The 26,300-nt window shown below is 37.9% G+C and overlaps 1 protein-coding gene and 1 pseudogene across 6 annotated transcripts in view; one reads left to right on the top strand and one right to left on the bottom strand.

Moving 5' to 3' along the window:
* Positions 1–26,300, bottom strand: part of PTPRZ1 (protein tyrosine phosphatase receptor type Z1) — a 182,646-nt gene that overhangs the window by 103,028 nt on the left and 53,318 nt on the right. For all 6 annotated transcript variants that reach the window (XM_075208948.1, XM_075208953.1, XM_075208952.1 and 3 more), the window contains exons 2-6: positions 22,839–22,901; positions 12,480–12,656; positions 7,257–7,408; positions 5,566–5,661; positions 1,398–1,461 (exon numbers count right to left, since the gene is read on the bottom strand). In XM_075208948.1, the coding sequence (XP_075065049.1) occupies positions 1,398–1,461; positions 5,566–5,661; positions 7,257–7,408; positions 12,480–12,656; positions 22,839–22,901 (552 nt within the window). The remainder of the gene's footprint in view (positions 1–1,397; positions 1,462–5,565; positions 5,662–7,256; positions 7,409–12,479; positions 12,657–22,838; positions 22,902–26,300) is intronic.
* Positions 14,129–14,300, top strand: LOC142150035 (cytochrome b-c1 complex subunit 10 pseudogene; annotated as a pseudogene).

The following is a 26,300-nucleotide window of genomic DNA, read 5'->3' on the forward strand; positions in this document are numbered from 1 at the left end:
GTTGGACAGCTCTCTCCTTCTCTGGCATGGCCCCCCTGAATGTGGAGTGAGTTTTCATAGCAGCCTCAGTGTAGAAATCCTGAATTCACATAGGGTTCTATAGAGTTCATATTGGTATGCTATGTAAAAGTGATTGCTTGCTCTGGAGCCAACTTAAATTGTTTCCTGGCACATTGATGGAGCCAGAAAATGGTATTTTCATTAAAGTCTGAGCTGTTTTAGTTTATACGTTGGTCAGGAAGTGGTTAAGCAATATGTTATATTAGTCATCTTCTTACCTCTAAAACACATAGGGGCATATTCAATTAGCCTTCCGGTTCGCGGGTTCGCGCCGTGACGGCCCGCAAAGTCAATCCACGGTACCGCAATAACGTGGATTTTCGTTCGCAGCCCATAGGGTTGCATACGAAAATCCGCGTTATTGTAGTACCGTATTACTGGCAATACTGCGCATGTTTCACGGTAACGCGCATTACTGCGAATCGGAAAGCTAATTGAATATGCCCCATAGGGCCTGAGTCATTAAGGAGAGCAAAGCAAAAAAAAGGAGTAACTTTGTACCTGGGCAGAACCATGTTGCAATGGAGGGGAAGGTAAATTTAAAATGTGGGGAGAGATTTATAGTTGGGGGTAGGACATGTCCTAGATCAACTTTAAATTTCAGTGTAAAAATAAAGCTATCAAGTATATGTGTGCTAGAGGAAAAAACAGCCAGCATTTAACTTATATGCAAAATAATAAACTAATTTGCACCCCTTGCATTGTAACATGGTTTGTCCCAAGAACATTTACTCCTTTTTTTGCCTTAATGACTCAAGGCCCCTAGAAACCAAGTTACAACATTTGATTACATTCTAAATATTTTTGTGCAAAAAAATTATCAACTATGGGTCAAAATTGTTATTGCACATTAAGTAATGTTAAAAAAAAAGCCAAGCCAAAAAAGCTTCTTCCTTTTAAAAGCCCACAAGAAATCTATTAATACACGTGAAAAATATAAATAGGTTATTTATAGTATATACAACAATTCTACAATTTCAGCTTAGTGAATGGGGGCTGTCAGGATGATGACAAGACTATATTGTATATTTTAAGATGAAAAATAATTGTGTTACAATTGGAAGGCTTTTTTGGGTAAACTCAAATGTTCTTGGATTTTCTTATTCATTTTAATAAATACTTTTTGTAAGGACAGAGTATGCAAACTTTGAATATATTGTACCTTTTAGGTAATGCAAGATAATGTTTCTCTTCTTCCACTACATCATATAAAAATATATATTTCTGATTAAGCCCTACTTTAAGTAGCAACCACAGAGATATTTAGAGACGATGAAAGATAAAATGACAGTTTACTTGGCTGCAAAACATTAGCAGAAAACAGAAAATACACTCACCAAACCGATGAACATTATCAACTCCATTTATAATTGAATCATATTTCTTGTTTTCTTGACCAATCTGCAACATTGTAAGATTACTTTACATGATGTGTTCCAGAAAGTCACAAAGAGTTTTAATAACATTATATCACGTGACAGACAAAAACATTTGTAAAATGTACTGCAAATCATATTTATATTACTTATGTACAATAATGGCAGATCTTTTTAATCTCCGATTCTTTTTATTAATTAAATTGCGCACTTTTACACTTTGTAAGTGCAGCAATATCAATATTGTAATATGTGCGTAATTTGGGGAATCTTTTTTCTCCAGGCCTTCTAAAACTGGGAAAACTAATTTTCCAGGTGCTAAGAGGATTTACAGGATAAGGAGAATTGAGGGAGAATTGTACCCAAAAATGTAAAATCTAGTAAAATCTAGTGTTGGGTGGAGTTTAGTAAGTTAAACCTGATTCAAACAGGCAGAAATTTTGTCCAAAAGTATTTATAGATATGCACAGGATGTTACGGGAGTGGCAAGGTAACCCCTATTGCCAGGAACTACACTGTGCTCCTAATGGGACAGAGGTTTTGGGGATGGCAATGAAGACCACCCTTCCCAGGCTACTCCTCTGCTCTCAGAAGAGCCTAATGTGGACATCTTTTGAGCATACTATGGGGCATGGCATTACGGTGCTCTGGCATTAGTGGTAACTAAAACACTAGATTTAATGTAAACTCCAACCACTACTAGATTTTGTGGGCAGCACGGTGACTAAGTGGTTAGCACTTCTGCCTTACAGCACTGGGGTCATGAGTTCAATTCCTGACCATGGCCTTATCTGTGAGGAGTTTGTATGTTCTCCCCGTGTTTGCGTGGGTTTCCTCCAGGTGCTCCGGTTTCCTTTCACACTCCAAAAACATACTGGTAGGTTAATTGGCTGCTAACAAAATTCACCCTAGTCTGTGTGTCTGAAGTATGATTGCATGGGTGTGTGCCCAGGGAGACTGCACCTCTCTTATTTAGTATTTAAATTGTTGCATGATGCAGTTTAACAGGCAAATCATAAAAAGTGTGTCTGTGTGTTAAGCAATTTAGACTGTAAGCCCCAATGGGGCAGGGACTGATGTGAGTGAGTTCTCTGTACAGTGCTGCGGAATTAGTGGCGCTATATAAATAAATGGTGATGATGATGATTTTATTTTTTGAGTGGGCTATTTCTTTAAATGGAATGTGGTTTTGGAATTACCAGCAACTGTATCCTCTACATCTCTGGTAGATACAGATGACCATCATGATAAATGCTTTACCCAGTGATTATTTAACATAAAATATAATGTCTTATAATATTGTAGCTAGTAGTATATACAGATATATGTGTCATCTACAGCCATAACTTGTCTACTTGTTGTACTTGTTGCTATGGAAAAAACAAATAAAATCTTCTAAAAAAAAAAAAAGAGCAGCTTACAGGCTTATTACCCATATATTACCTACTTATTTTTCCACTAAAGTCAGTTACAGCTTAAACACTGTTTATTACTAAAACAATTAATCCTATTTACTTTAAACGCTTTGTTTAGAAGTCCAAATACATGTTCTGGCTAGTTTCCACTAATGTTTTTTGCCTGTTAATATTTGGAAGGTCTATGAAATTACTTTCTGTCAAATGAGACACACTTTTTATGATTTGCCTGTTAAACTGCATCAATTAACAATTTAAATACTAAATAAGAGAGGTGTGTAGTACACTGCAGTCTCCCTGGGCACACACCCATGCAATCATACTTCAGATCCAATGGGCCTGATTCATTAAGGAACTTAGGCAAGAAATTGAGTATGTTTTCTTACGTTTTCTGGTTTAAACCATGTTACAATGCAAGGGGTGAAAATTAGTTTATTATTTTCAACACAAGTTAAATACTGACTGTTTTTTCTTGTAGCACACAAATACTTGATAGCTTATTTGTACACTGAAATTTAAAGTTGATATTTGTGTGCTACAAGAAAAAACAGCCAAAATTTAACTTATATGCAAAATAATAAACTAATTTACACCCTTTGCATTTCAACATGGTTTTGTCCTGAAAACCTAATTAAGAAAACTTACACAAATGGGTATAATTTTAACAAATGGATATAATTTAGAGTACTTATATTGAGTTGCAGTAGTACAGGTTTATGTGTTTATGTTTGTCATTTTTTAATATATATTAACATTTGGTATTTTCTTTTTTGCACAAAAGTCCTGTGTATGGGTACATATTAAACCAAATGGACACATCAACATTTTTATATTTATGAAAAGATCAGTTGTTTTAGTGGTTGTATAGAGATGAGATCTTACTTAGTTTTTCTGATCTAAAAACTGCATAGGTGACCCAGCCAATCAGAAGCAGGTATAAAAAAACAGTCTTTTTTCTGGTGCCAGTGGTTTAGTTTTTTTCAATCTACCACACATCGCCAGTCATTTAACATCCCAGCCTCAAACTGCCTTACAGTAAATGCGACAGTTTGGCGGTTTAAAACCGCTGCCAAACACAATTCTTAGTAAATCTACCCCCCCAAAGTCTTGTAATATATTTCACAGAGAAGCAACTTGGAGGGTTGGATATAGATGAACACACTGCCAGACACATCATCATCATCATCATCATCACCATTTATTTATATACAAATATGTATTAAAGCAAAGTGGGGATGCTTGTAAACAATAGTAAATGTATTTTGATTTGAGGACTAGTTGAGTGTGTCGATTTGTTGCATAGTAGGACACTGTGCTTAAACTTGATTTTGCTCCTTTGGAGATCGAGCAGTGTTTGACATGAACTGTATGAAAGCTCTCCCCATTTTATCAAATCCTGAGCTGTCTTATATACAGTAAATCACTCCCTGCCTCCATTGTCTAGTGATTGGCAGTGAATTGCAGAGTTTGCATTCAGCAAATCATTTGCATATTCAAATTTGCTACATATGTACTGTATTACTTACAATACATATGGGGATTTAATGAAGTCGGATAGCAGAGTTTGACAAGTTGGAACAGCAGGTTAAAAAGGAGGTAATTTACTGCAGACAGTGGTATAATAATAAAACTAGCCAGAGCAGTCCAAGTAGCTGCCATGGGGCACAGACAGGAGCGGATTGGCCATAGACCTTACAGGGAAGTTTCCCGGTAGGCCGATGCCTAACGAGGCCACCTCAGATTTTCCCGGGGGGGCGCGTTTAGATGCGGTGGGGGGAGGCACGTACAGGAAAGCAATCTACAATATTGGTGTTCAGTGGGCAGCAACAGGCAGCCAATTGCTAGGCTCCCACGGTGCTGTTCGGCAGACAGGAAGTCTGACTTCACTGCCTGTCTACCTGATGTGAGAAGAGACGCTGCTCAGAGCAACTGAAGGTAAGTGAGGGGGGCTTAGTATACTATACTAAGGGGGGCTACCTATACTATACTATTGGGGGCTACCTATACTATACTATACTAAGAGGGGGCTGCCTATTGTATACTATACATTTGCCCTGCATGGCTTTAGAGATGACCCACTGTGTGTAAAGTCATCACATCTAGGTTTTCCTAAATGTTACTACAACCAAATTCCTGTAGTTCTAAATCCCGCCTACTTTTGTGTTGGCCCCACCTACAGTTATTTTGGTCCCGCCGACATGAGGCCACTTCAAATAATTTTTTCCAGGGCCACTTTAAGTTCCCAATCCGCCCCTGGGCACAGATGAGTATAAGGCCAGCTGGATCTGGAAGCAGTGGGCTGTATAGTGTGCCCATTGCATGACAGATGATCTCCTCTCTTTCGCTTTCTTTGTTGGCTCACTACTTCCCATTGGATCTTTTCCAACCATGTTCCGGCACTTTTTTATTGGCTGGCGCAACAGTAACAGTGTCACAAATATTCCATACTTAAAGAACATTCAGAAAAATACTGTTAAATCAATTATCAGAAAAATGTCAACCCCCAAAAAGAGGCAGAACAAAACCTGCTAATACAGGGCAAGAAAGTAGCTGTGTTTTTGGAGATGAAAGGACAGTGAAAAATGTTCCCAGAAGCGGGAATGTGTTATCATTCCTGAGGTCAGATATTTAGGTTGTACCGATGCTGTAATAACACTGATAGTCATTTATATTGACAGTTCATTACAGTAAATGAAGTACTATGTGTCTCTTACCTTAAATAAAACAGATAAAGCTTTCAGTTTTCCATTTCCTTTTATTGCATCATCCAAACTTTCAAACTGGTTATCATTAAAGCAGAATATCTGCATCTGTAACCACAATAGAAATGAAAAATGTGCATTTACTTCTTAACTGTAAACTACCAGCCAAATAAATGGAACCTCTGGCTGCAGGGGGGCCCATTTACAAATGTGAGTTATGCCCAATGTTGCTAAGGGTATTTATTGACTTTTAATGTGTGCTTCTCTGAGAATTTCTATGGCCTATTATGTACTCTACGTTGTTACCTGGTGGCATTCTAACCACACATTAGGAAGCAGTCTATTCTTATACATTGTAACACAAACAATCAGCTATAATTCAAGCACATATTATTAGTACCATTGTCGAAAAGTAACTTTTCACTAAGTGCCTCCTACACTCTCCCTCATAAACAACCTCCGGGGAACCCTCATAAACAAGGTGCAATCAGGTATATATATATATACATACATATATATATATATATATATATATATATATATATATATATTTATATTTATATATAGACAGAAAATATTTTAACAGAAAACACTTATATGCGAATGATATGGATAATTTCAGCTGACCCAAAACTACCTGACCCAGACATTCTTGAATATATTTGTTTCAAAGTTATAGTAGTTTTATGTATGGCTAGATATATAACCTTTGCTCCCTGTCATTTGTTCCAACAGTTTACTGAAAGATGGAAACTGTCCAGGAAATATTATTTAATGTTGACATTACTGACATGTGCCTGGAAATTGACTGCTTTAACAGTAAATCTTCAAAAGTGGCTATTTCTTGAACAATCAAATTATAATGCAATAAATAATATTGTCATTTTATCATTATTGTCACTTTCATTATATATGGGAGCAGCTGCTTCTCAGTCTGTTTGTTCATCAAATAAATGTGACAAGTATCTTGTGATTGAGTACTGTAACACATAAATGTAATTGAATTCTAAGGGGGAGATTCAATTGGCCGTAATATGCCGCCGGACATCCCCGAGATGTTCGTTGCGTACATTACTAGCCATTTCGGTAAGGAATCTCCACTCATTTTTTCTTGCACCTCTATAGTGTACAAGACAAATAAATTCTAAAACTAAAGAAAAAAAATATATTTTTAGTAATCCTAGGTAGTAATGGGTTATCAGACGTGCATCTTAAATGGACATGCAAACATAAGATTAAAATATGATTTACCCATGTATAGACTAGACATGAAAGAAACACACAGAATGTTTGTGTTATTAAGACTTTGCCAGAATTTTAAACCCAATAATTATTAATAAAAATGCATTAAGGGACTCAGAATTGGTCTCTCAAAACTCAGAAATTTTAGCATCAGGAATGTTATAATCATTAATGAATGCAATTAAAACATGCAGTTTTTACATTCAGGGTTTTAGTGAAGCCACACACCAGTAGCCAGTGATGTTTTTTTGCTCTGTACTTAGCGTTTTAAAAAGCATAGTGTTACGTACGGTATATAGAGTTGGGTGACAAGGGCCTCAATTTATTTTATTCATGAATGCACTAATAATGATGTGCTAACAAAGGGGGGTTGTATTTACCCACATGAAGCTTAAATTGTGCAAATGTGACATTTTTCAATACTAAATGATAAAATAAAAAAGGAGTACTTATAAAATTACCTCCAAAGGGAATTTCTGGCCTTCCAAACTGTGCTCCGATCCATCCGATGTAGAATTGCATTTTCCCCAGTGGAACGTTATCCTGCTAGCTTTGTGTGCTGCATCTAAGGCACCGCCACTAAGATAATAATCTCCTGTCAAATTAATTTCCACTACAGAAACAAACAAAAAAAGATTAATTAAAGCAACTAATAGTGATTTATATATACTGTACCACAACTGACAAACACAATATTATTTTAAAATAACTTCCAACAGAGCTTCGGAAGAGTGTTGAAAATAAAATGTTAACTGGAAGACAGATATCGATCAGCTGTAATACTGAATATTCAATACAACTGGTATATGCATGTGTTACAGTTCTGTTTGCTTGATTAAAGTGACAGGTTATTCAATAGCGTACCAAGCAACACAGTGCTCTAGATTGAAAAGCAAGAAATAAATTCCATGTGCTACTTTTAGTTTAGGATAAAACAATCACTTACATCCTTCGACTTCCAAAACTATCTAAACCATATAAGGAAAGAATCTTCTAAAGATTGAGTTTCCCACCTTTTTTAAATTGATAAAAATCGCTAGAAATAATCAATCAAAAAAACAAAAAAGGAAAGCCATTGTCCCAACTCTCTAATCTGTTTAACAATGTTCATGTCACTTTATTTGAGATTTCCATTGATTTGAAAAATCATCATCATCATCATCATTTATTTATATAGCGCCACTAATTCCGCAGCGCTGTACAGAGAACTCATTCACATCAGTCCCTGCCCCATTGGAGCTTACAGTCTAAATTCCCTAACATACACACACACACACACACACACAGACACAGACAGACAAAGAGGGAGATAGACAGACAGAGACTAGGGTCAATTTTTAATAGCAGCCAATTAACCTAGCAGTATGTTTTTGGAGAAAATGTGAATTGTGAATGTTTTTGGAAAAATGTGAATTCATCAGAGACATTTCAATGGCACATTCAATAAACTTCTATTGCCAGTTTGTGCTACATGTAGAAACCCTACTAAAATGAAAAAGGAGCCTCAGGGCTGGTGCTGATTAAAGTTATAAAGAAATAAAAAAATAAACAGACTACGTGTATCCCCCCTATTCGTCTATAAGCTTGAAACCTTGACAACCTGGATGGAATTCCACCATAACGGATAGACCATAAGCTTGTGGTTCCCCCGCTATAGTTAAAACCAGCCTGGTGCAGGGCAGGAGCCTCTATGGGATTGGCTGAAAAAAAACAAAACAATGTGCACTTCCCACACCTCTTCCCAGAGACTACAAGTCCTGCTCTGAACAGCTTTGACAAAGCTAAACAGGTTTAAATGACCCGGTAAACTGATGAAGGACGGACAGAATGTTGGTTTTCATTTTTTGATGAGCGGTAAAGTTGAATTAAAAAAGTGTCTTGGTGTTTATCCGGGAGGTCTTATTGTTGGACCCCACTATCTACAGCTGACATCACACAGATACAATAGGGGATTACAGCTCCATTTACAGGAAGACTCAGGACTTGGAATGATTGATAGGTCTTTTTGGGATTGCCTTCTCCTAATTGCTGACCAAGTTGGGTTCCTTCTAAAAGACTGCTAAACAGTAACAACACCTCACTTTTAAATAGTAATCTAGCTATTGTTATGCCATTTTTTCCTTGTGCTTGCTGTTATTAACAAAATATTGTTTACTGAAGATGTTGTATATAAGATTTATAGTATATTATGAAATGGAATACAAATATGTTTCATTTTTAAGTGTATTGAGTGAGCCAATTCCTTAATGTCTGCCATGTTTAATTAGGGTTGTTAACAATTGTAATAAAAGTCCCAGATCAGCGCTGTTTTTTTCTTTTATATTTGTGGATTTTAGGACAATTTCTCTATAAAAGAGCAGCAGTTAGTTAGGACTTAATTGTATTGACTTATATTGAGTATGTGGGTTTCTTTATGTAAATGCAATGTTCATTATTTTCACTGTCCTTCGATTCAACACAAAATATAATTGTATCTAATCCACTTGAAAGTTGTGATGTTTCCAAGGACAAAAATAGATATAACTTTGCTTGATAAATATGAAATAACTGTGCCTGATAGATATGAAATAACCGTGCCTGATAGATATGAAATAACTGTGCCTGATAGATAAATAATAACTCTGCTTAATAGATATGAAATAACTCTGTCTGATAGATATGAAATAACTCTGATAGATATGAAATAAGTCTGCCTGATATATATGTAATAACTCTGCCTGATAGATATGAAAAAACTCTGCCTGATAGATATGAAATAACTCTGAAAGATATGAAATATGTCTGCCTGATAGATATGTAATAACTCTACCTGATAGATATGAAATAACTCTGCCTAATAAATATGAAATAACTCTGCATGATTAGATATACAAGAAGTCTGCCAGATAGATAAGAAATAACTCTGTCTGGTAGATATGAAATAACATTGTCTGATAGATGTGAAATAACTCTGCCTGATAAATAAGAAATAAATTTGTCTGATAACTATTAAATAACTGTCTGATATATATGAAGGCCTTTGTTGAAGAGCATAGAATAATGTTGAAAATATAGAGCAAAATATTTGCTAATTATAGCACAAGGACATGCACAATGACAAGCGAGGCTTCATAGGACGAACGCACTTAAAGGGCGACAGGGTTTGTAGTAAACTGAACACTGACCTGAAGGGGTTAACATAGGTTTTGGCCCGACCAATATGGGCTCCAGTGGGAGGGACCTTGATTGGTATAGTAGGCTGTACTTCCTGTTCTGCCTCATTCCACAGCACGAGATCCCACCCACCCACTCCTTGTTGTGAGTATTTTCGGGTTAATGTTACGGTAGGAAGGTACTGCGTTCAGCGGCTGATTAGTGGGCGCACAGGTAGTTGTCGTAGGTCACTGCCCCCCTTTGAGGCACCAGTAACTCCTTTTTGGCTCTTCGGTGAGGAGGGTCCCTGTCCGGCTCGGTGAGGGAGGGCAGCGTGAGTTTTCAAGGGGCAGTCACTCTGACGCCAACTCAGCGCAAGTTATGATGGGATTTGTTCCCCGTGGTTGTGTACGTACGGCGGTTTGCGCCAGTCCAATTGTGATATAGTGTTATCAGCTTGAGAGTTGTTTCGCAGTGCCCTTTCTCCGCCACCATAGGTTTTAGTTAAAGTTAAAATCATAATAAAAGTTCTGGCAATTTTTTAATAACTTATACATGTCTCCGTGTATTTATTTGCATGCAGAATGTTTAGAATTCTAAGGTTGATGTAAGGTTTACGGGAACATACACAGTGAGCCCTTTAACCAATAAATTAAAGCTGTCCGAACATAGAAAACCCCTTTAAGTTTTTCGTTTTTACATTTACATTCACTTACCATTATACCAGAATCAATGTGTTATTCCTGCTACATGTCATGCTATTTACCATCAAACATACTTTTAGATGTCGTACAAGATACCTTTTGATGCATATTTTCTATAGCATGCACTAAAACTACCATTCAGTTGGGTTTTATCTTTCCAAATGTTTTTGTAGATATACACTCTATACCCTTAAAGCACCTGACTTAAATAATACATTATGTGCTTACAAAAGAAAATCAAAAGCCTCTGCGAACTTTTAAACATGTCACGCATCAATATCTTTCTGTAAAAATATAAATGGAACATACTAGACGAACAGGAATGTTGGTTATTCACTCTGTTGTGATAATAAAAAACAAGACAAAAATCATTTAGCACAAAACCCTTTAGAATTAGTTATAATCCATCATAATACCACAAATAAATCACCAAGATTAAACTAAAAATGTAAAACCAACATGTAGAAATCCTCTTTGCATGAAATACATTTCCCAGATAGTTAAAAGTGTAAAAGTTCCAAGATTTCTAAGAGAGGATTTTAAGGTCAGTCATTGTGTTCCTGTTAATTACACATTGACTACTACATTGTCCTTTTATATACTGTGAAGACCTCCAGACAACAAGGTTACAGAGAATCAATTCAAAACATTGCGTTTGATAATGAAAAACAAAACTTCAATGCATATTTCAATACAGTTCAGTACAGTTATTGAAGACCCCAATGGGACCACAAGATCATTCACAGATGAATTAGAACGTTAGCTATAAATTAGATTATCTTTGCATTTTACACTTATATCACTATATATAAACATATTATTAGGTCATGTTCAATACATTTAGATGGTAATTTCTACAAATATATTCATTAATCATAAGAACAAGTGGGACTCGTGTTTAGCACTCAAAAGTATACTTATTTGCCCTCTTTCAAATGATATGACCATTTAGTAGTTATTGTTTGGTGATCACCAGACAATAACATCCTACACTACAGAAAAAAACTAAGGAACCTAGAGACTCAAGGGCCCTTTTTTTTTAAAGCAATCCGGCCACTTTAGTAGTTATTGTGTGGGGTTCACCAGACATTAACACCCTACACTGTAGAAAGTGTTAGGAAGTCCAGAGAAGAAGCATTATTATAATTAGATATCCCCATGCTGGATCAAATAAAATCAGAGGTAACCTCTAATAAAGAGTAAATTATTGTCTATACTTAATTTCTAGATTTAATTGGATTATAGAACATTTTTAGTGTTCTAGTGTCAGACATGGAGTTGAAGGTCCCACCAGGAAATCAAGTTAAATGGGCCGATTATTGAATTGATGTTCAAAGTCCAAAGTGTAAGTATTACTCTATAGAGAATCTTGAAACAGAGTTGGGATAACTGGGCAGGGCTTGCTGATAGACAGACTGGTATGACAGGCACAATATGGCCTTCTTGACTTTGTACAACATAACTAACCTCTTTTCTGGATAGCACAGGTCAGCTTACTAACACTGAGCATCAGGGGCATAGGTAATGTGCCTAGTGCATAATTTTGGTACACAAACTGTAGCTGTAACAGAACTGCTATCAACTGCGGAAAAACACCCTTTCAATACATTATTATATATAATTAAAATCAGCAACGTGCAGTACATGTTAAAACAAGTATCATATTGCAGAGGTCATATCACTGAGTTTTAACCACCATAAAAGGTAAATCTCTTCCATGTACCCTAGGCAAAATAAAACTACACAATTACTATGTGAATTTATAACTGCAGACTCTGGGCACATTCCTTTGAGATAATAACTGTAATCTTTGTAGTACTGCACAACATTAAAAATAGGATAGCTCACCTGTTTTTCCTGTATTGCGAATTAAAATATGATTAGAAACTTGCTCCCAGCCTTGAAATGTAAGTTTCTGCAGATTCATATTCAGCTGTGTGAGATCTTCGTCAATGTTTATGGGAGACTGTTTGGCACCATTGCATGTTGGATATTTTTTCACCCAATTTGTTTGGTTTAAGCTTTCTGTAGAAATATATATGTGTGTTTTAATATATTAAATTAAATATTTCACATAACATGGCCTATAAAATACTATCTAATATATGTACATAGATATAAACCATGGATGTATGAAGTTACTGCACTATATGAGCTTGAACAACAAATATGGAACTCAACTATTCTACAATTAACTGTCCAATATTTATTATGTAGGATTCATAGTATAGCACACTGTTGCAAGTTAATTTATCCTTCAGGCAGGTACATCTTTGAAGACATAAACCATCATCCTTATATATAGCCAAAGTGAAATTGGAAACTCTGCTTACTAATACCGCATACTAAGGAAAGGGTAATAGGGATGAAGGAGAAAACTATTCAAACAGTATAGTTTAGCATATCATATTACTAATAAAATAATTAAAACGGTGATAAATACTATGAAATCCACTATAACATATCAAAACGCGAGTATATGTAATTCTATTTCTTCTATTCATATCATCATCATCACCATCATCATCAGCTTCCCATTTCATGGGAAACAGAAAGCAGTACTGTTATGTACATGATTATTTTGATCTAACTATTGAGATCAACAAAATATACTGGTATACTGCTATCAAGCTGATACATTTATACAATTATAACATAGTAGGAATTGCACCCACACAGACAAAATTCCTATAAAATGGCTAAAAGCTACTTTTCAAGGCTGAATTCATGATTCAATTCCTTTGGTTTTCCTGGAATTAAGTCAGCAAATCCAAAACATTTCTTTTTCATACAGGGTTATTTTGGGGTCAGCCCCCTCAGGTACATATTCTTGTTCCAGTATTTGGCAACAGATCTCCAAAATTCTATCTCTAAATGCATAAAAAATTGTTTCCCCTTATGAGGTTTCCTTCTGTTTTTCCTGATCTGCCTGTTCTTTAACATTATAAACATTATACAGTTTTACTATTGTTCATTCAAGTACATTTTCAAACAAATAGATGTATGACCCATATGAAACAAGCCACAAGGACATCTCTCGTTGGAATTAAATCTATCAGCATTTTAATCAACTGTGAATTAAATAGTGGGATGTTATGAGAGAGTACTGCAAGCAGATCCAGTACATGCAGATCCATTCTAAGATATGTAAGGATCCACCTGTGTTTCTGTATAGGAAGGGGAAATGTTTAGGTGATACACTGATAAGCTTTTCATGTGTTTGAAAAAAGAGCTACAGGCTCAGACCATCAGAAGTCTTTGGTGAGAACAATATTGTTTGTTTCTATCATTAAAGAAAATGAAGCATGTCATTCAGCATGCATCTGTGTATTATAAATGACATGGGTGAGGGGAAAGAATCAGTCTAACAAGGAGAAAGGGTCCACCATAATACAGTTGGAACATAACAGAAAAGAAACACTGTTATTTCTAATCCGCATGTCCATTACTTAATTTGTACATAGTTGAACTTGACATTGAAACAAAGAGTTGGAGCCATGATTGACAGAGCTCTTGGTCCCTGCTATCAGCAGCTGGTGCAGTACTGGGCTCCCACTCTGCTCCTATGGGGTTCAGATGCATGATTGGGACTTATTTTGGCTACAGACTAGAGACTCTATTTTTGATTATATTCCATATGTAAATGGCAAATTTAGGCAGGATGATTGAATTGCAGAAATGGATTTATTATTACTGACTGGTGCTGGAGCCAGTTTAACTGTAAAAAAGAAAGAAAAAGAAGAACTCAAAAACTCATGACACAAGTTGGGAGGAAAGACAGCATTGAAATGCTTCAAGTAAAAATAATCAGACTCATAGTGGAAGCTTATCCTTAGGGCTATAATCATTGTTGTCATCATTATTATTTTTAATTCAAAGACTCCACAAAACTCTGTTGGATCAGACAATAGGTACAACAAATCATGCATAAAACAAATCATACATAAAGACAGAACAAGTACATACAAGGCTGACAAAGAAGGCACAGATGTAAGGCAGAGGGTAGAGAAGGCGCTGCTCACACAAACTTACAATCTAAAGGTAATATCTGTAGCATGGAACAAACCCGAAAAAGTTTAAACATGTCCGGGTATCTCTCCTTGAAGTCTTTTGGAATTTGACAAGATACAATAATAGAAATAAAATACCTGGCCATTATAATAAAGGTAAGATAGAGCAATTGCCAAGGGCCCACCAGGTCAAGAGTTCACCATTGCATTTCCTAGCAATAGAATTTGGACATTTTACTCAGGAGGGAGAAGGTATCCCCAACTGTCAGCATTTGTTTCAGACCACATTTCTTTTTTCTTTTCCTTCTACTAAATGTATTGTAAACCTCTTGAAGTCAGCAAAAAGTATTCATAATGCACCAAATGACCATAACATGAGGGGTTTTCAACTACTAGATTTCAGGAACACACTGGAGAAGAGATCCTGAAACTAGGTTAAGTTGGCACTACCTATGTCGAGGGCATGGAGTCTAATGTGAAGCTGGTATTCACCAGGGACCTCGCAAATAGGTATGTGTCGCACGACTTGGGTCACACAGGTTGCGGCTCCTGGAGGGTTTCTTAGGCATACGTCAGAACAGATGCTAGAACTGGAACCATAGAGCAGCACACCGTAGAACGAGATAATGTGATACTAACGCCTAGCAAGCAGGCTGGAGAAGTCAGCATGAGCCTGCAGATTTCCAGGATAAAACTTGGAAACTGGATAGAATCCTATACCAGGATTAACTATATATATAATGGAGTGAGGATGCAACATCAAGGATACTGGAGATAGGTAATTCTATGCCATATGGCAGTTCCAACTGAGATACACCCTCTGGCACCCTAGAGGTTGTAAATACTGAGCCAAGCACCAAAGGGGAGGGAAAGAGGTGTAAGCAGTGACGTGACCCCATATATATTATTTCGGTGTGCTCGCACTTCCAAGATGGCGGCTGAAAGCATTTACTGCCGGGGAGAAGTAGATCTGGTGGAACCACGAGGAATTGAGGCAAAAGCGTGACAGACACTGGGAGCAACCTTGGTAAGTCCAGTGTGTGACACTTAAAGTTTGTTTGTCATTTAAAATATAATTTTTGTACATCAAATTCCATAGATAGATAAAAATGACAACACATTTATTGACTGATTGATTAATATAAAACATGCCCTTAAATAACTTTCTGTTTGAACCTGTAATGAAAGATAATGTGTAATGTTTGCTTGTAAAGTATGTGGTAATATTGTGCTGTGGTATGTAGCAATACTTAAATGTATTTTCCTTTTCTAATGGGAGGCACATGTAAGCTCATGTTACAGCACATAAATATCTGCTGCTAAAGGGTTATAGCGGTGGAAGACATGAAATCATAGTATAGGTGGGGAGAGGTAGATTAGCATGGTTAACATGGGAACGGGGATGTAAAAACCAGAAGACACTAACATCAAGTAGTGTATTAGACAAAGCTCCAGGTGTGTCATCTGTGTCACATGGCTTAAAGAGCATTCTGTGGAAAAGGTCACTAACATTATGGGGTAGCTGTGTTTGAATGAACCATTAAACCATAATCAGGATAACTCTGTAATTCTTTCCAGCTTTGTAAATCTACTTTCCATACCATACAGTGCAACAGTCTCAGGAGAATTACAATGGGTGTAGTTTGAAACACAGGTATTTTATTATAAAGCTGTCCAGACTCAGATGCACGATTACAGGTGCACATTACAAGCTCCTCTCTTACATCCCTGTCACTGATGGCAAGGGAGGGATCATCATTATTACCTCATTCCAGAAACTAGGCCACACTATTAGACATTAGAGGAGTGGTTGACTGCAAGAGGACTACAGATCATTCTAGGTATTCAAACAGTTGGGATAGCAGGTGATTATTAACTGCAATACCAGACTGCATTGGGCAAGGATCCCACCCAATCAGGTTTCATATTGTGTATACATATCTTTTCCATAGATGTTTAAATCTCCCAGACTGGATACACCAGGGAAGAACCCCCACTGAGGTGAAATACTAGAGAAGTACCATGAGGTGTGTGAATGCATATATGTGGAGGTGATTGGCAGGGATCTATAGTAAGCCTGCTCAGCCACTTCCATCTCTCCAATAACAGACCCAAGTCCCTGTGGTTTCTCTTATTAATCTCCTTTTAATTAGTTTGAAATTTATTAAGTCATAAGAAATTGGAATTTTTTTCTCTACAAAGGAAAACTCTGTCCTTTATTTTTTTCTACAGTTGATATTTACTAAAGCACAGATCACATCTTCTTTTAGTTAATGCCTGACAAAGAAAAAGCCACAAGACACACTGATGTGCTCATAGGTGACTTGCTAATCCAGGTGTTTTATTAAGTCATGTCAACTAGCATGTAAGCATTGTATGTAGTGTTTAACAAAATTGGCACCTGCCATGTATGACGGCTTTACTTGATTTGGTAGTGGTATTATTGACAAAAGACATTTTCCAAGGTAACCTCAAATGTTGCAATAATGTACAGGAAACTCAATGACAACACGTATGTTCTATATATATATTAGAAGGTAATAAGTTATAACACTTATTTTCTATTCTTTTGCTACTGTACTCACAGGAACTAGGCCCAATAAAGCAGTTTATTCCTGCAACTCTCCCATGAACTAAACCACACACACGGTTAAATAGTTTTCGAGCTAGACAATTCTTGCCTCTATTGATTATAAAGCTAAATACACACTTTCAGCAGTGATAGCAAGCGATCGGTTTGATATTGCAGCATGTGTGGATCAAAGATTAAACAGATGGTGGACAATAATCAGATCAAAATCATTAAGATTATTATCATGTACTAGCAGAATACCCGGCGTTGCCCGGGATTTAAAGAATGTTTATTTACAAAAATCAATCTAAATATTAAACATACATGTAAATATCATGTTAAAATTGGACCAGTAGAAGGTGAAAAGTGAAAATGTAAAACTGTATTTGAACTGTATATGATGGAACGAACCGATAAACAATTACTTCAAAACAGCTTGATAAACTATATTTCTCGTTTCTCGTTTCTTCATTTTCTTTTCTTTCGTGGCATTTTATTAGTTCAAGTTCATGTGTACCAGGAAAGAACAATAAAATATTAAGGAAGATAATATGTGCACAACTGCTAACACATTTGTAAAAGAAAAGACAAATACATAGGAAGACAGAAGGACAGCAGTCTCCAGGCCTCAGCTAGAGCCACTGTTGCCATGGTGACGTGGCATCAACTTCCTGTATGCCATGAGGTTAGATAGTTATATGTGTAATGTGCAGTGATGAGCAGCAGGGGCCTCAGCTTTTGTTGGGGCTGCTGTTCTCATGGTGATGCTGTCACAGCCGCTTTCTCTTATTTTTCCGCCGTGGCCCGAATTACCCGAGATCCTCTGCAGTGTTGAAAACTGTGGATTTGTATAGAAAGATAGAAGGACAGCAGTATATAGGCCTTACCTTGTTTTTGGGGCCACCGTTGCCTGGGATTTTAAGAATGAACCTGTAGAGATTTAAGTAATATGCCCCCACAATATTTGTTGTCAGATTAAAAGTCATATGTGTACCAAGTTTGATGTAAATTGTTCCAGACATTCCAGAGTTATGGTCGTTTTCGATGATTTTTAGGTGTTACCCCCCTCGCCACCCCCACCCCGTAATGAATTTCAATTTCAAATTTTTTTAGTTGCCTCCGTCATGTTTTATTACACTCGTGTGCAAAATTTCATGATCTTCGCTTGAAAAATGTGGATTTGTATAGAAAGACAGACAGAAGGACAGAAGGACAGAAGGACAAATTTTCTCTTTTATATATTACTAGCAGAATACCCGGCGTTGCCCGGGATTTAAAGAATTTTAAGACACAACTGTGTTACAAAGTGTTTCTTTGAGTTTGAAGAGACCAGTTACTGGATGAAGCGGCATTAAACCATTCCCAATATTTAAGACATGATCAGCAAACTGACCGTGCATTGTGTTGCCATGCAGAGAAACTCTCATATTTGTGGTTAGTCGCAAAGAGCAAACATGCCTCCAAAGATGTGATGATTTAAGGCATGCATTAATTTCATCCGCCATTGTTCCTTTTGGAATGAACGGCAATGTTTGTCGAAAATCTCCAGCCAATACAACAGTGACTCCACCCATTAGTAAATCATTGCCTCTTAAAAATTGAAGTGTTTGATTGAGGGCCTGTAAAGCATTTTTGTGTGACATGGTGCATTCATCCCATACAATGACCTGACATTGCTGCAGAATCTGAGTTTTTTCTGTTCGTTTAGTGATATTGCAGACGGGAGTTTCACTTCGGGCCAGATTAAGCGGTAACTTGAAAGCTGAATGTGCTGTTCTTCCACCAGGGAGCAAAGTTGCAGCAATTCCAGAAGAGGCCACAGCAATAGCTATTTTGGAATGTACTCGAATTTTAGCAAGTAACAACTTGATGAGAAACGTCTTACCTGTTCCTCCGGATGCATCCATAAAAAATATATTTCCCCTTTTTTTTGGAACTTCTTCCAAGACATTGTTCCAGACATTCCAGAGTTATGGTTGTTTTCGATGATTTTTAGGTGTTACCCTCCTTGCCACCCCCACCCTTAGGAGTGCTAGGGGTGTCTTGCCCCCACAATATTTGTTGTCAGACTGTAAGTCATATGTGTACCAGGTTTGGTGTAAATTGTTCCAGACATTCCAGAGTTATGGTAGTTTTCGATGATTTTTAGGTGTTACCCCCCTCGCCACCCCCACCCCGTAATGAATTTCAATTTCAAATTTTTTTAGTTGCCTCCGTCATGTTTTATTACACTCGTATGCAAAATTTCATGATCTTCGCTTGAAAAATGTGGATTTGTATAGAAAGACAGACAGAAGGACAAATTTTCTCTTTTATATATTATTATTAGATTAGATTAGATTAGATGTTAGTAAACGCTGCCAGGAGATGAACGCCATCGCCCTGTGTGTTTTCATCATCCACCTGTACCTACAGGCCCCAGTGAAGTCAAATGATATCTGGCTGCTTGACCCATGCACCGAATGATTGCACCTTATCCAGTTTTGCCACTTATTTGTGTGACCAAATTCGACACTGATCCTGCCACTCAACATTCCATCATAAGGCACAGGATTGGTCCCATGGGAATTTTTTGACTATTAATTGTCTGAACTCATATCAGTCTCAATCAACATGTCCTCTGAAATGTCTGGAAATGCCCAGTTGTTACATCACAAAACATTCATAAATTAGCTGCAGGTAAGCATAAACAATTTATTAAGATATCTGTTCACTAGCTTGGCTATGGTTAGGCTGCATTATCAATTATTAATTCATCTTTCAATATAATTTCCCCTCAACATATAAAGTCTCAAGCCATGTATTGGATCAGGTTGTATTAATAATGTTCAGTGTTGTAGGGCATGTTCATGTTCTCGTCTCAGAACGAAGTTTTTTCCAAAGATTTTGTCCTCCTTTCTTTAATCTTTGTTTTCATTGCATCATGTTTCATTTAATGTTTACTACTTTCACAGCTATATTATATTAGACCTGTGAGACTTGGCACAACCCTCAAGTTTATTCTTGTTTGTGCATTCCTTGGTTTCTCTAACCTCAACCTTTTGCACATCTGTAGCGTGCTAACGGAATCCACCTGCTGATATTAGAACATCTGTATGATCTGGAATGATCACAGTCCAAACCTCATGAGTTGTTTCTGTCCATTTAGCCTTTAGAAGAACATCAGCATCCATCACACAAGCCAATATGCCTTTAACAGCTTCTGCCGCTGCCTCTGCAACTATTGCTGGCCACATAATATCTGTCAGTCCCACTACAGCTGCCTCTTGTTAGACCAATGATGTGGGGATGGAAAGGTATGCTAGGATTCTAAGCAGGACGTTTCAGCAGAGTGTCAAACATAGAGGTGACCTCCTCCAGCAGTATTTGGACTTTCAACTTTGTCCATTTCATTAAAAGTTTCTTTCCTCTTTCTTTTCTCAACTGACAACGTGTTATCAGACTCATCTACAAATGCTGTATATTTTGCTAAATGACTATTCTTTGGCAGTTTCTTGGGAACAATAAGCTAATAAACTGGCACTGAATTTGGTGTTCTGCTATAGCTTTCATCTCATTGGCTAGTTTGTGACTCTTACCCCCCTGTTTGACTTTTTCTAAATTCTCTTTCACCCATTTTGTCTGCTCCAGCTACTCAGACAGGTTCTCAACAACTTTTCAATGTTTCTGTTCAAGCTCCTGGACTTTGGCTTCCTATAGTTGCAACTTTTCATCCTTAGCAGTTTTCAAGTCCTCCATCTCATCACAGAGCAGCTTGTAAAGACTTTCTAAATCTACATTAATTTCCAATGCCTCCATCAGTAAAGTAACCAAGGCCAGAGCATTTGTCATGGTTCAGAAGGTTAGGATCCTAGATCTGCCTAATTTAGCACTACTTCCAGCAAGGTGCGGAGTCTAATGGGCAGACGGTATTCAACAGGGCCGCCGCAAGGTGGTTTGGTCTGAGCTGCGTCTGCGCCGCAGGTCGCGGGCCTTACTGGAAGTATCAGGCAAGATTTATAGGGGAATGTAGAGAGGAGAAGCTCTGCAGACAACAGGTTACAGCAGGAGAGATGAGGTGTCAGCTCTGCAGACAACTGGTTACCACTGGTATAGTGGCAAGGTACACAATGAAGTGTCAGCTCTGCGGACAACAGGTTATAGCAGGAGAGATGAAGTGTCAGCTCTACAGACAATGGTTTACCACTGGGATAGTGGCGAAGTACACAATGAAGTGCCAGCTCTGCGGACAACAGGTTATAGTAGGAGAGATGAAGTGTCAGCTCTACAGACAATGGTTTACCACTGAGATAGTGGTGAAGTACACAATGAAGTGTCAGCTCTGCAGACAACAGGTTACTGCAGTGGAGCCACGTCTGGTACCCAGCAGGTAATTTGAAGAACAGGCACTGAGCTGCAGGGGGAAGTACCGGACGGAGCGCGGCGGTCAGCGGGGAGCAGGTAACTGTCCCGGGCTTCGGTTATAGAACCTGATGCCCGACGTACGACAGCATTGACCTCATTATCACAAGCATATGTTCCTGCTATATCACATTCTTCTGAATATTTGGCAGAAATCATTTTCTCTTTTCTGAGTGATTATTCCAACTCTTTCTTCTTCTCTTGCACAGTCCTTTCCTGAAACTTGAAGACACTAATAGCCACTTCTTGTCCTTTTAGTACCTCTTTCAACATTTTTATTTAAGCATCCATCTCTTTTACCCACTAGCATAAGTCTGCAACTGTTACGGTCACTGAGGGCAACTATCAATCAGGATTGGCGCAGGCCTTCCTGAGGCGTGGAGTCTAACCAAAAACCATCGCAAGGCAGAATGTGATAGAGGGTAAATAGACGAATGCAGCTGGATGAACAAAGGTAGGTACAGAGGTAGCGGACAATATACCAACCCGGGTCGGATACACTCTGAGGTACACAGAGCCGAGGACTATCCAAAAAGCGAACAAGTTGGGTCAGATACACACCGAGGTACGTGGTGTCAAGAATAAGCCAGAAAGCGACATTTACAGTGTCTGATGGGAGGAGTTGGCAGATTGGTGGCATTCCTTGCTAAGTGTGTCTTAGTCACATGAGTACACTTATAATAAAAACATGAGTACAAATTGCACTGAAGTTGAAAGTGAGACTTCATTTTACTTGATGGGATAATTTAAATGAGCTAGATGGGTGTGGAGAAAGTACATCTAGGGAGGAGATCCCCGTTTTATAGCTGTATAGATGTTTTCTTCCTGCAAAAAGACTTCAATTCTATGGTAGGCTGGATATCCAACCTCATAACCTATACTTTTAATTGGAGATATTTTTCACCTTCCAATGGCCCTTTCACAGAAAAACACATTTCTAGGTTCACTTCAAGCAATGTAATAAAAACATTCAAACACTCATGATTAATATAAGCACTTTTTAGGAGAAAAGCAGAGAAGTTAAATAAATGGGTTAGCCCTGAAATTGAAGCAGGTTATCTTTTTACAGGATGTGGGGAGCACCGTGAAATGCACTATGTAGAGGTTTTTGTAGTTTGTAAATAACTCTCACTGCTTTTCCTTCTTGATAGAGTAAAGAAAGGACAACATCAAATCATAGAATACAGCATACTCCCAACATGAAATTTAAAAAAGTACTGATACCTGTATAGGACCAATCTATATCTTCAATTAATTTCCGCTGCTGTCTGTATCCAGAAACCAAACCTGCAATAGAAAAAAACAGCAAAACTTGAGAAGAGTAATATACATCAATGATAATGTCATCCCAATTATTATTTAACATCTGTTCATAAACCGCCATAAAGAAGGAAATATTTTTGTTACACAAAATGCAAAACTAGATGATTAAAGTAGACTAGATAGGACAGTTGTCTCCAAACAAAAAAATAAATCATCTGCTACCAATACAAGGGCAATACTGATTACTTTATTAATGAAATAGTATGATTTATCAGAAATAAAAGAATAATAGACATCCCAGTTTGTGACTGTGTCACTCATCACCTGACAGGATTTGGGATACCTATGTTTGGGCACTGCAGAATGAATTAGTGAAGTTGCTCTTCAAATATTCTTCCAGCCAATGATTAAAAGCTATGCATTATATAAATTTGTTTAATCCTTTAATTGCTGTCAGATGTACATCAAAGCAGAAGAAAATGATAGGTTTGATTTCTATGGTGCACATTCAAGACTACACATAGAAAAAAACCCCAATAATTATATATTGGGAATAATGTATAATGTACAAACACAGAACACTACAGTGCAAAATCAGCTTGTGTGTAAAGCTGGGTACACACTACAGGTTTTTCAACCAATTATCTTGCCAATCACACGATATATGATGTTAGGTCCGATATTGCATTAGTGTATACACTACCACGATCAGCTTTTATATTATCAAAGCACATCATATCATTTTATTTTATTTTAGAAACTGACTAGAAATCACTATAAATTATAGAACGATGTTGGACAAATGTGGAAGTGTGTACGCACTCACGACCAGCAGTGTAGGCAGATCTCTGTAGAGTGTGCAGAGTTATGATCTATTCAGCAGATAATTATGAGAGATGAAGAGCACAGATACGAAGGTAAAATCATGTAGGTGTGTACACATGAATCTGCACGCTCATCGGGACTTTTAGGCGTTGGTAAAATCTTACAGAAATCGCAACTGCAGTAATTATCTATAGTGTGTGTACCCAGCTTATCTGTACTTGTTTTGCTTGTGAAATTAGCATATCTGTAGGGCAGCACGGTGGCTCACTGGTTAGCACTTCTGCCTCACAGCGCTGGGGTCATGACTTCAATTCCCGACCATGGCCTTATCTGTGTGGAGTTTGTATGTTCTCCCTGTGTTTGCGTGGGTTTCCTCCCACACTCCAAAAACATACTAGTAGATTAATTGGCTGCTATCAAAATTGACCCTAGTGTCTGTCTCTCTGTCTGTCTGTGTGTGTGTTAGGGAATTTAGACTGTAAGCTCCTATGGCAGGGACTGATGTGAATGAGTTCTCTGTACAGCGCTGCAGAATCAGTGGCGCTATATAAATAAATGGTGATGATGATGATGATGATCTGTGCACATAGATAACAGATTTGCATATTTATCAAAGGGTAGAAAGCCTTATTGCGAGCAAAACTGTGGTATTTCAAAGGGTTTTTTGTTTTTTTCACTTCAACTAAAATAACAAATGGTTAGCGCCAGCTCACACATGTGCATATGTACAGAGACTGGCTCGGCGAAGTGGTAGGTGAAACCAGAGAAGAAATAAGCCCGTGCTCAGTTACTCCCATATTATACGTGGTACCAACTGCAGGGCCCTCTTAAGAACCTCTTGGGCCCCAGGCACAGCAGTGCACCAGGGCCCCTATATATACAAAAATAAAAAAATAATGATTATATATATGGGCCCTGCAGCCCAGGGGGGCCCGTCGGAGGCAGGAAAAAGAAAACCCTGAAAAAAAAGAAGAAAATACTTACCGTGCTGTCAGCTGGCGATCCGGCTCCCTCCCTGGTCTCCTCCTCCGTCGCGCTCCACAATGGATGTCGGGCGGGCGTGATGATGTCACGCCCGACATGCACTGCCAGCGCGACAGAGGAGGAGACCAGGGAGGGAGCCGGATCGCCAGCTGACGGCACGGTAAGTGTATTCTTCTTTTTTTTCAGGGTTTTCTTTTTTTTCCTGCCTCCGGAGGGCCCGCCTGAGCTGCAGGGCCCCCGGGCACCTGCCCAGCGTGCCCAATGGGAAAGACGGCCCTGACCAACTGCATTCTGGCAATATATGTATACAAAACAAAACCACTGAATATATAGGGCAATATATATGTCCTATATGTATACAAAACAAAATCACTTACTTCAGCTGCACCAGTGATATGTTCTTGATAAATAGTGGCGATAAAAAAATCATTTTTATGGCCACATTTTGAGAAATAGGCTCCTTGACCCTGATTGTGCACTTGAGTTTGCAAGTAAAGGCAAACAAAATACAGTAATTTGCACCAAAAACATTACACGGATTGATCACAGATAGACAGTCACTGCTTTGTATCCAGAAATATTAAGTAATTGTGAAAAAATAACACCTAAAATTATGAAATAAAATTAAAAAAATATAAAACCAATCATGGTCAAATATAGATTCAGGTAACTCCCTAATGCTTAGACCAGGTGCCAAGTCTCTTCTATCTAATAACACCTCTGAAAGGCTTTAGCAATACATTGTAATCATCTATACAGGACATGTCATTAAGTGCTACACCTACTCCCAGACCGGATTTGAGGAAAGGACGTACAGGCCTAGGCCTAGGGCTGCAGGATTACTGAGGTGGCAGACTTGTTTCATCATTTTATCATAATATTTTTACTTATGTGTTATTGCAAGCATAAAAACAATAATGATTTTACATCACAGGTGGAGAAAACTTATTTCTTATACTTATTTTTTTTATACAGGTGAGGTTGGGGTCTTGAAGCTGTATGGCAATTTGGAGGAGGACAGGTGAAGCAAAAGTAACCTAGGGGCCTATTTATCATGCATCATTTTTTGAGTTGAAACTTTTCAATCCTTATCTCCTTGATAAGGATTGAAAGTTCCGGCAATGTATCAAGAAAGTTCTCAGGGACAGCAGTGCCGATAACCTGCTGTGTCTGAGAAGTTACTCACTTCTTCATCTCAGTCTCTTCTTATCCTCTTCTCATCCGAAGAAAGCTGTATTGAACTTCTTATTTTTTTGTAAGTGCGCATGTGCCGACCGAAAACCTCGGACATGCGCACTAACATTCTGGACGGCAAGAAGGAGAGTCATGTGACAGGGAGGGATCACATGATCCCTCCACACATGCGCTGTCCAGCTCTGCTCTTCAGAGCAGAGCTGACAGCTGCAAAAGACTTCAGTTATGTTAATGTACGCCAGCTTCAGATGCCGTACATTAACATGTAGAAAAAGAGAGAAAGCTCACTAGGCAGACTTTAATACAAAGCGGTAATGAGCACTCTCCATAAACTGCTATGGGGAGTGCTCAGAAAAACGATAGGAACTACAAAGTAGCAGATATCTGAGATATCTGCTGCGATGCTGCAATAATACATAG

This window comes from Mixophyes fleayi, chromosome 4 (assembly GCF_038048845.1).
Source record: "Mixophyes fleayi isolate aMixFle1 chromosome 4, aMixFle1.hap1, whole genome shotgun sequence".
Taxonomy (NCBI): domain Eukaryota; kingdom Metazoa; phylum Chordata; class Amphibia; order Anura; family Limnodynastidae; genus Mixophyes; species Mixophyes fleayi.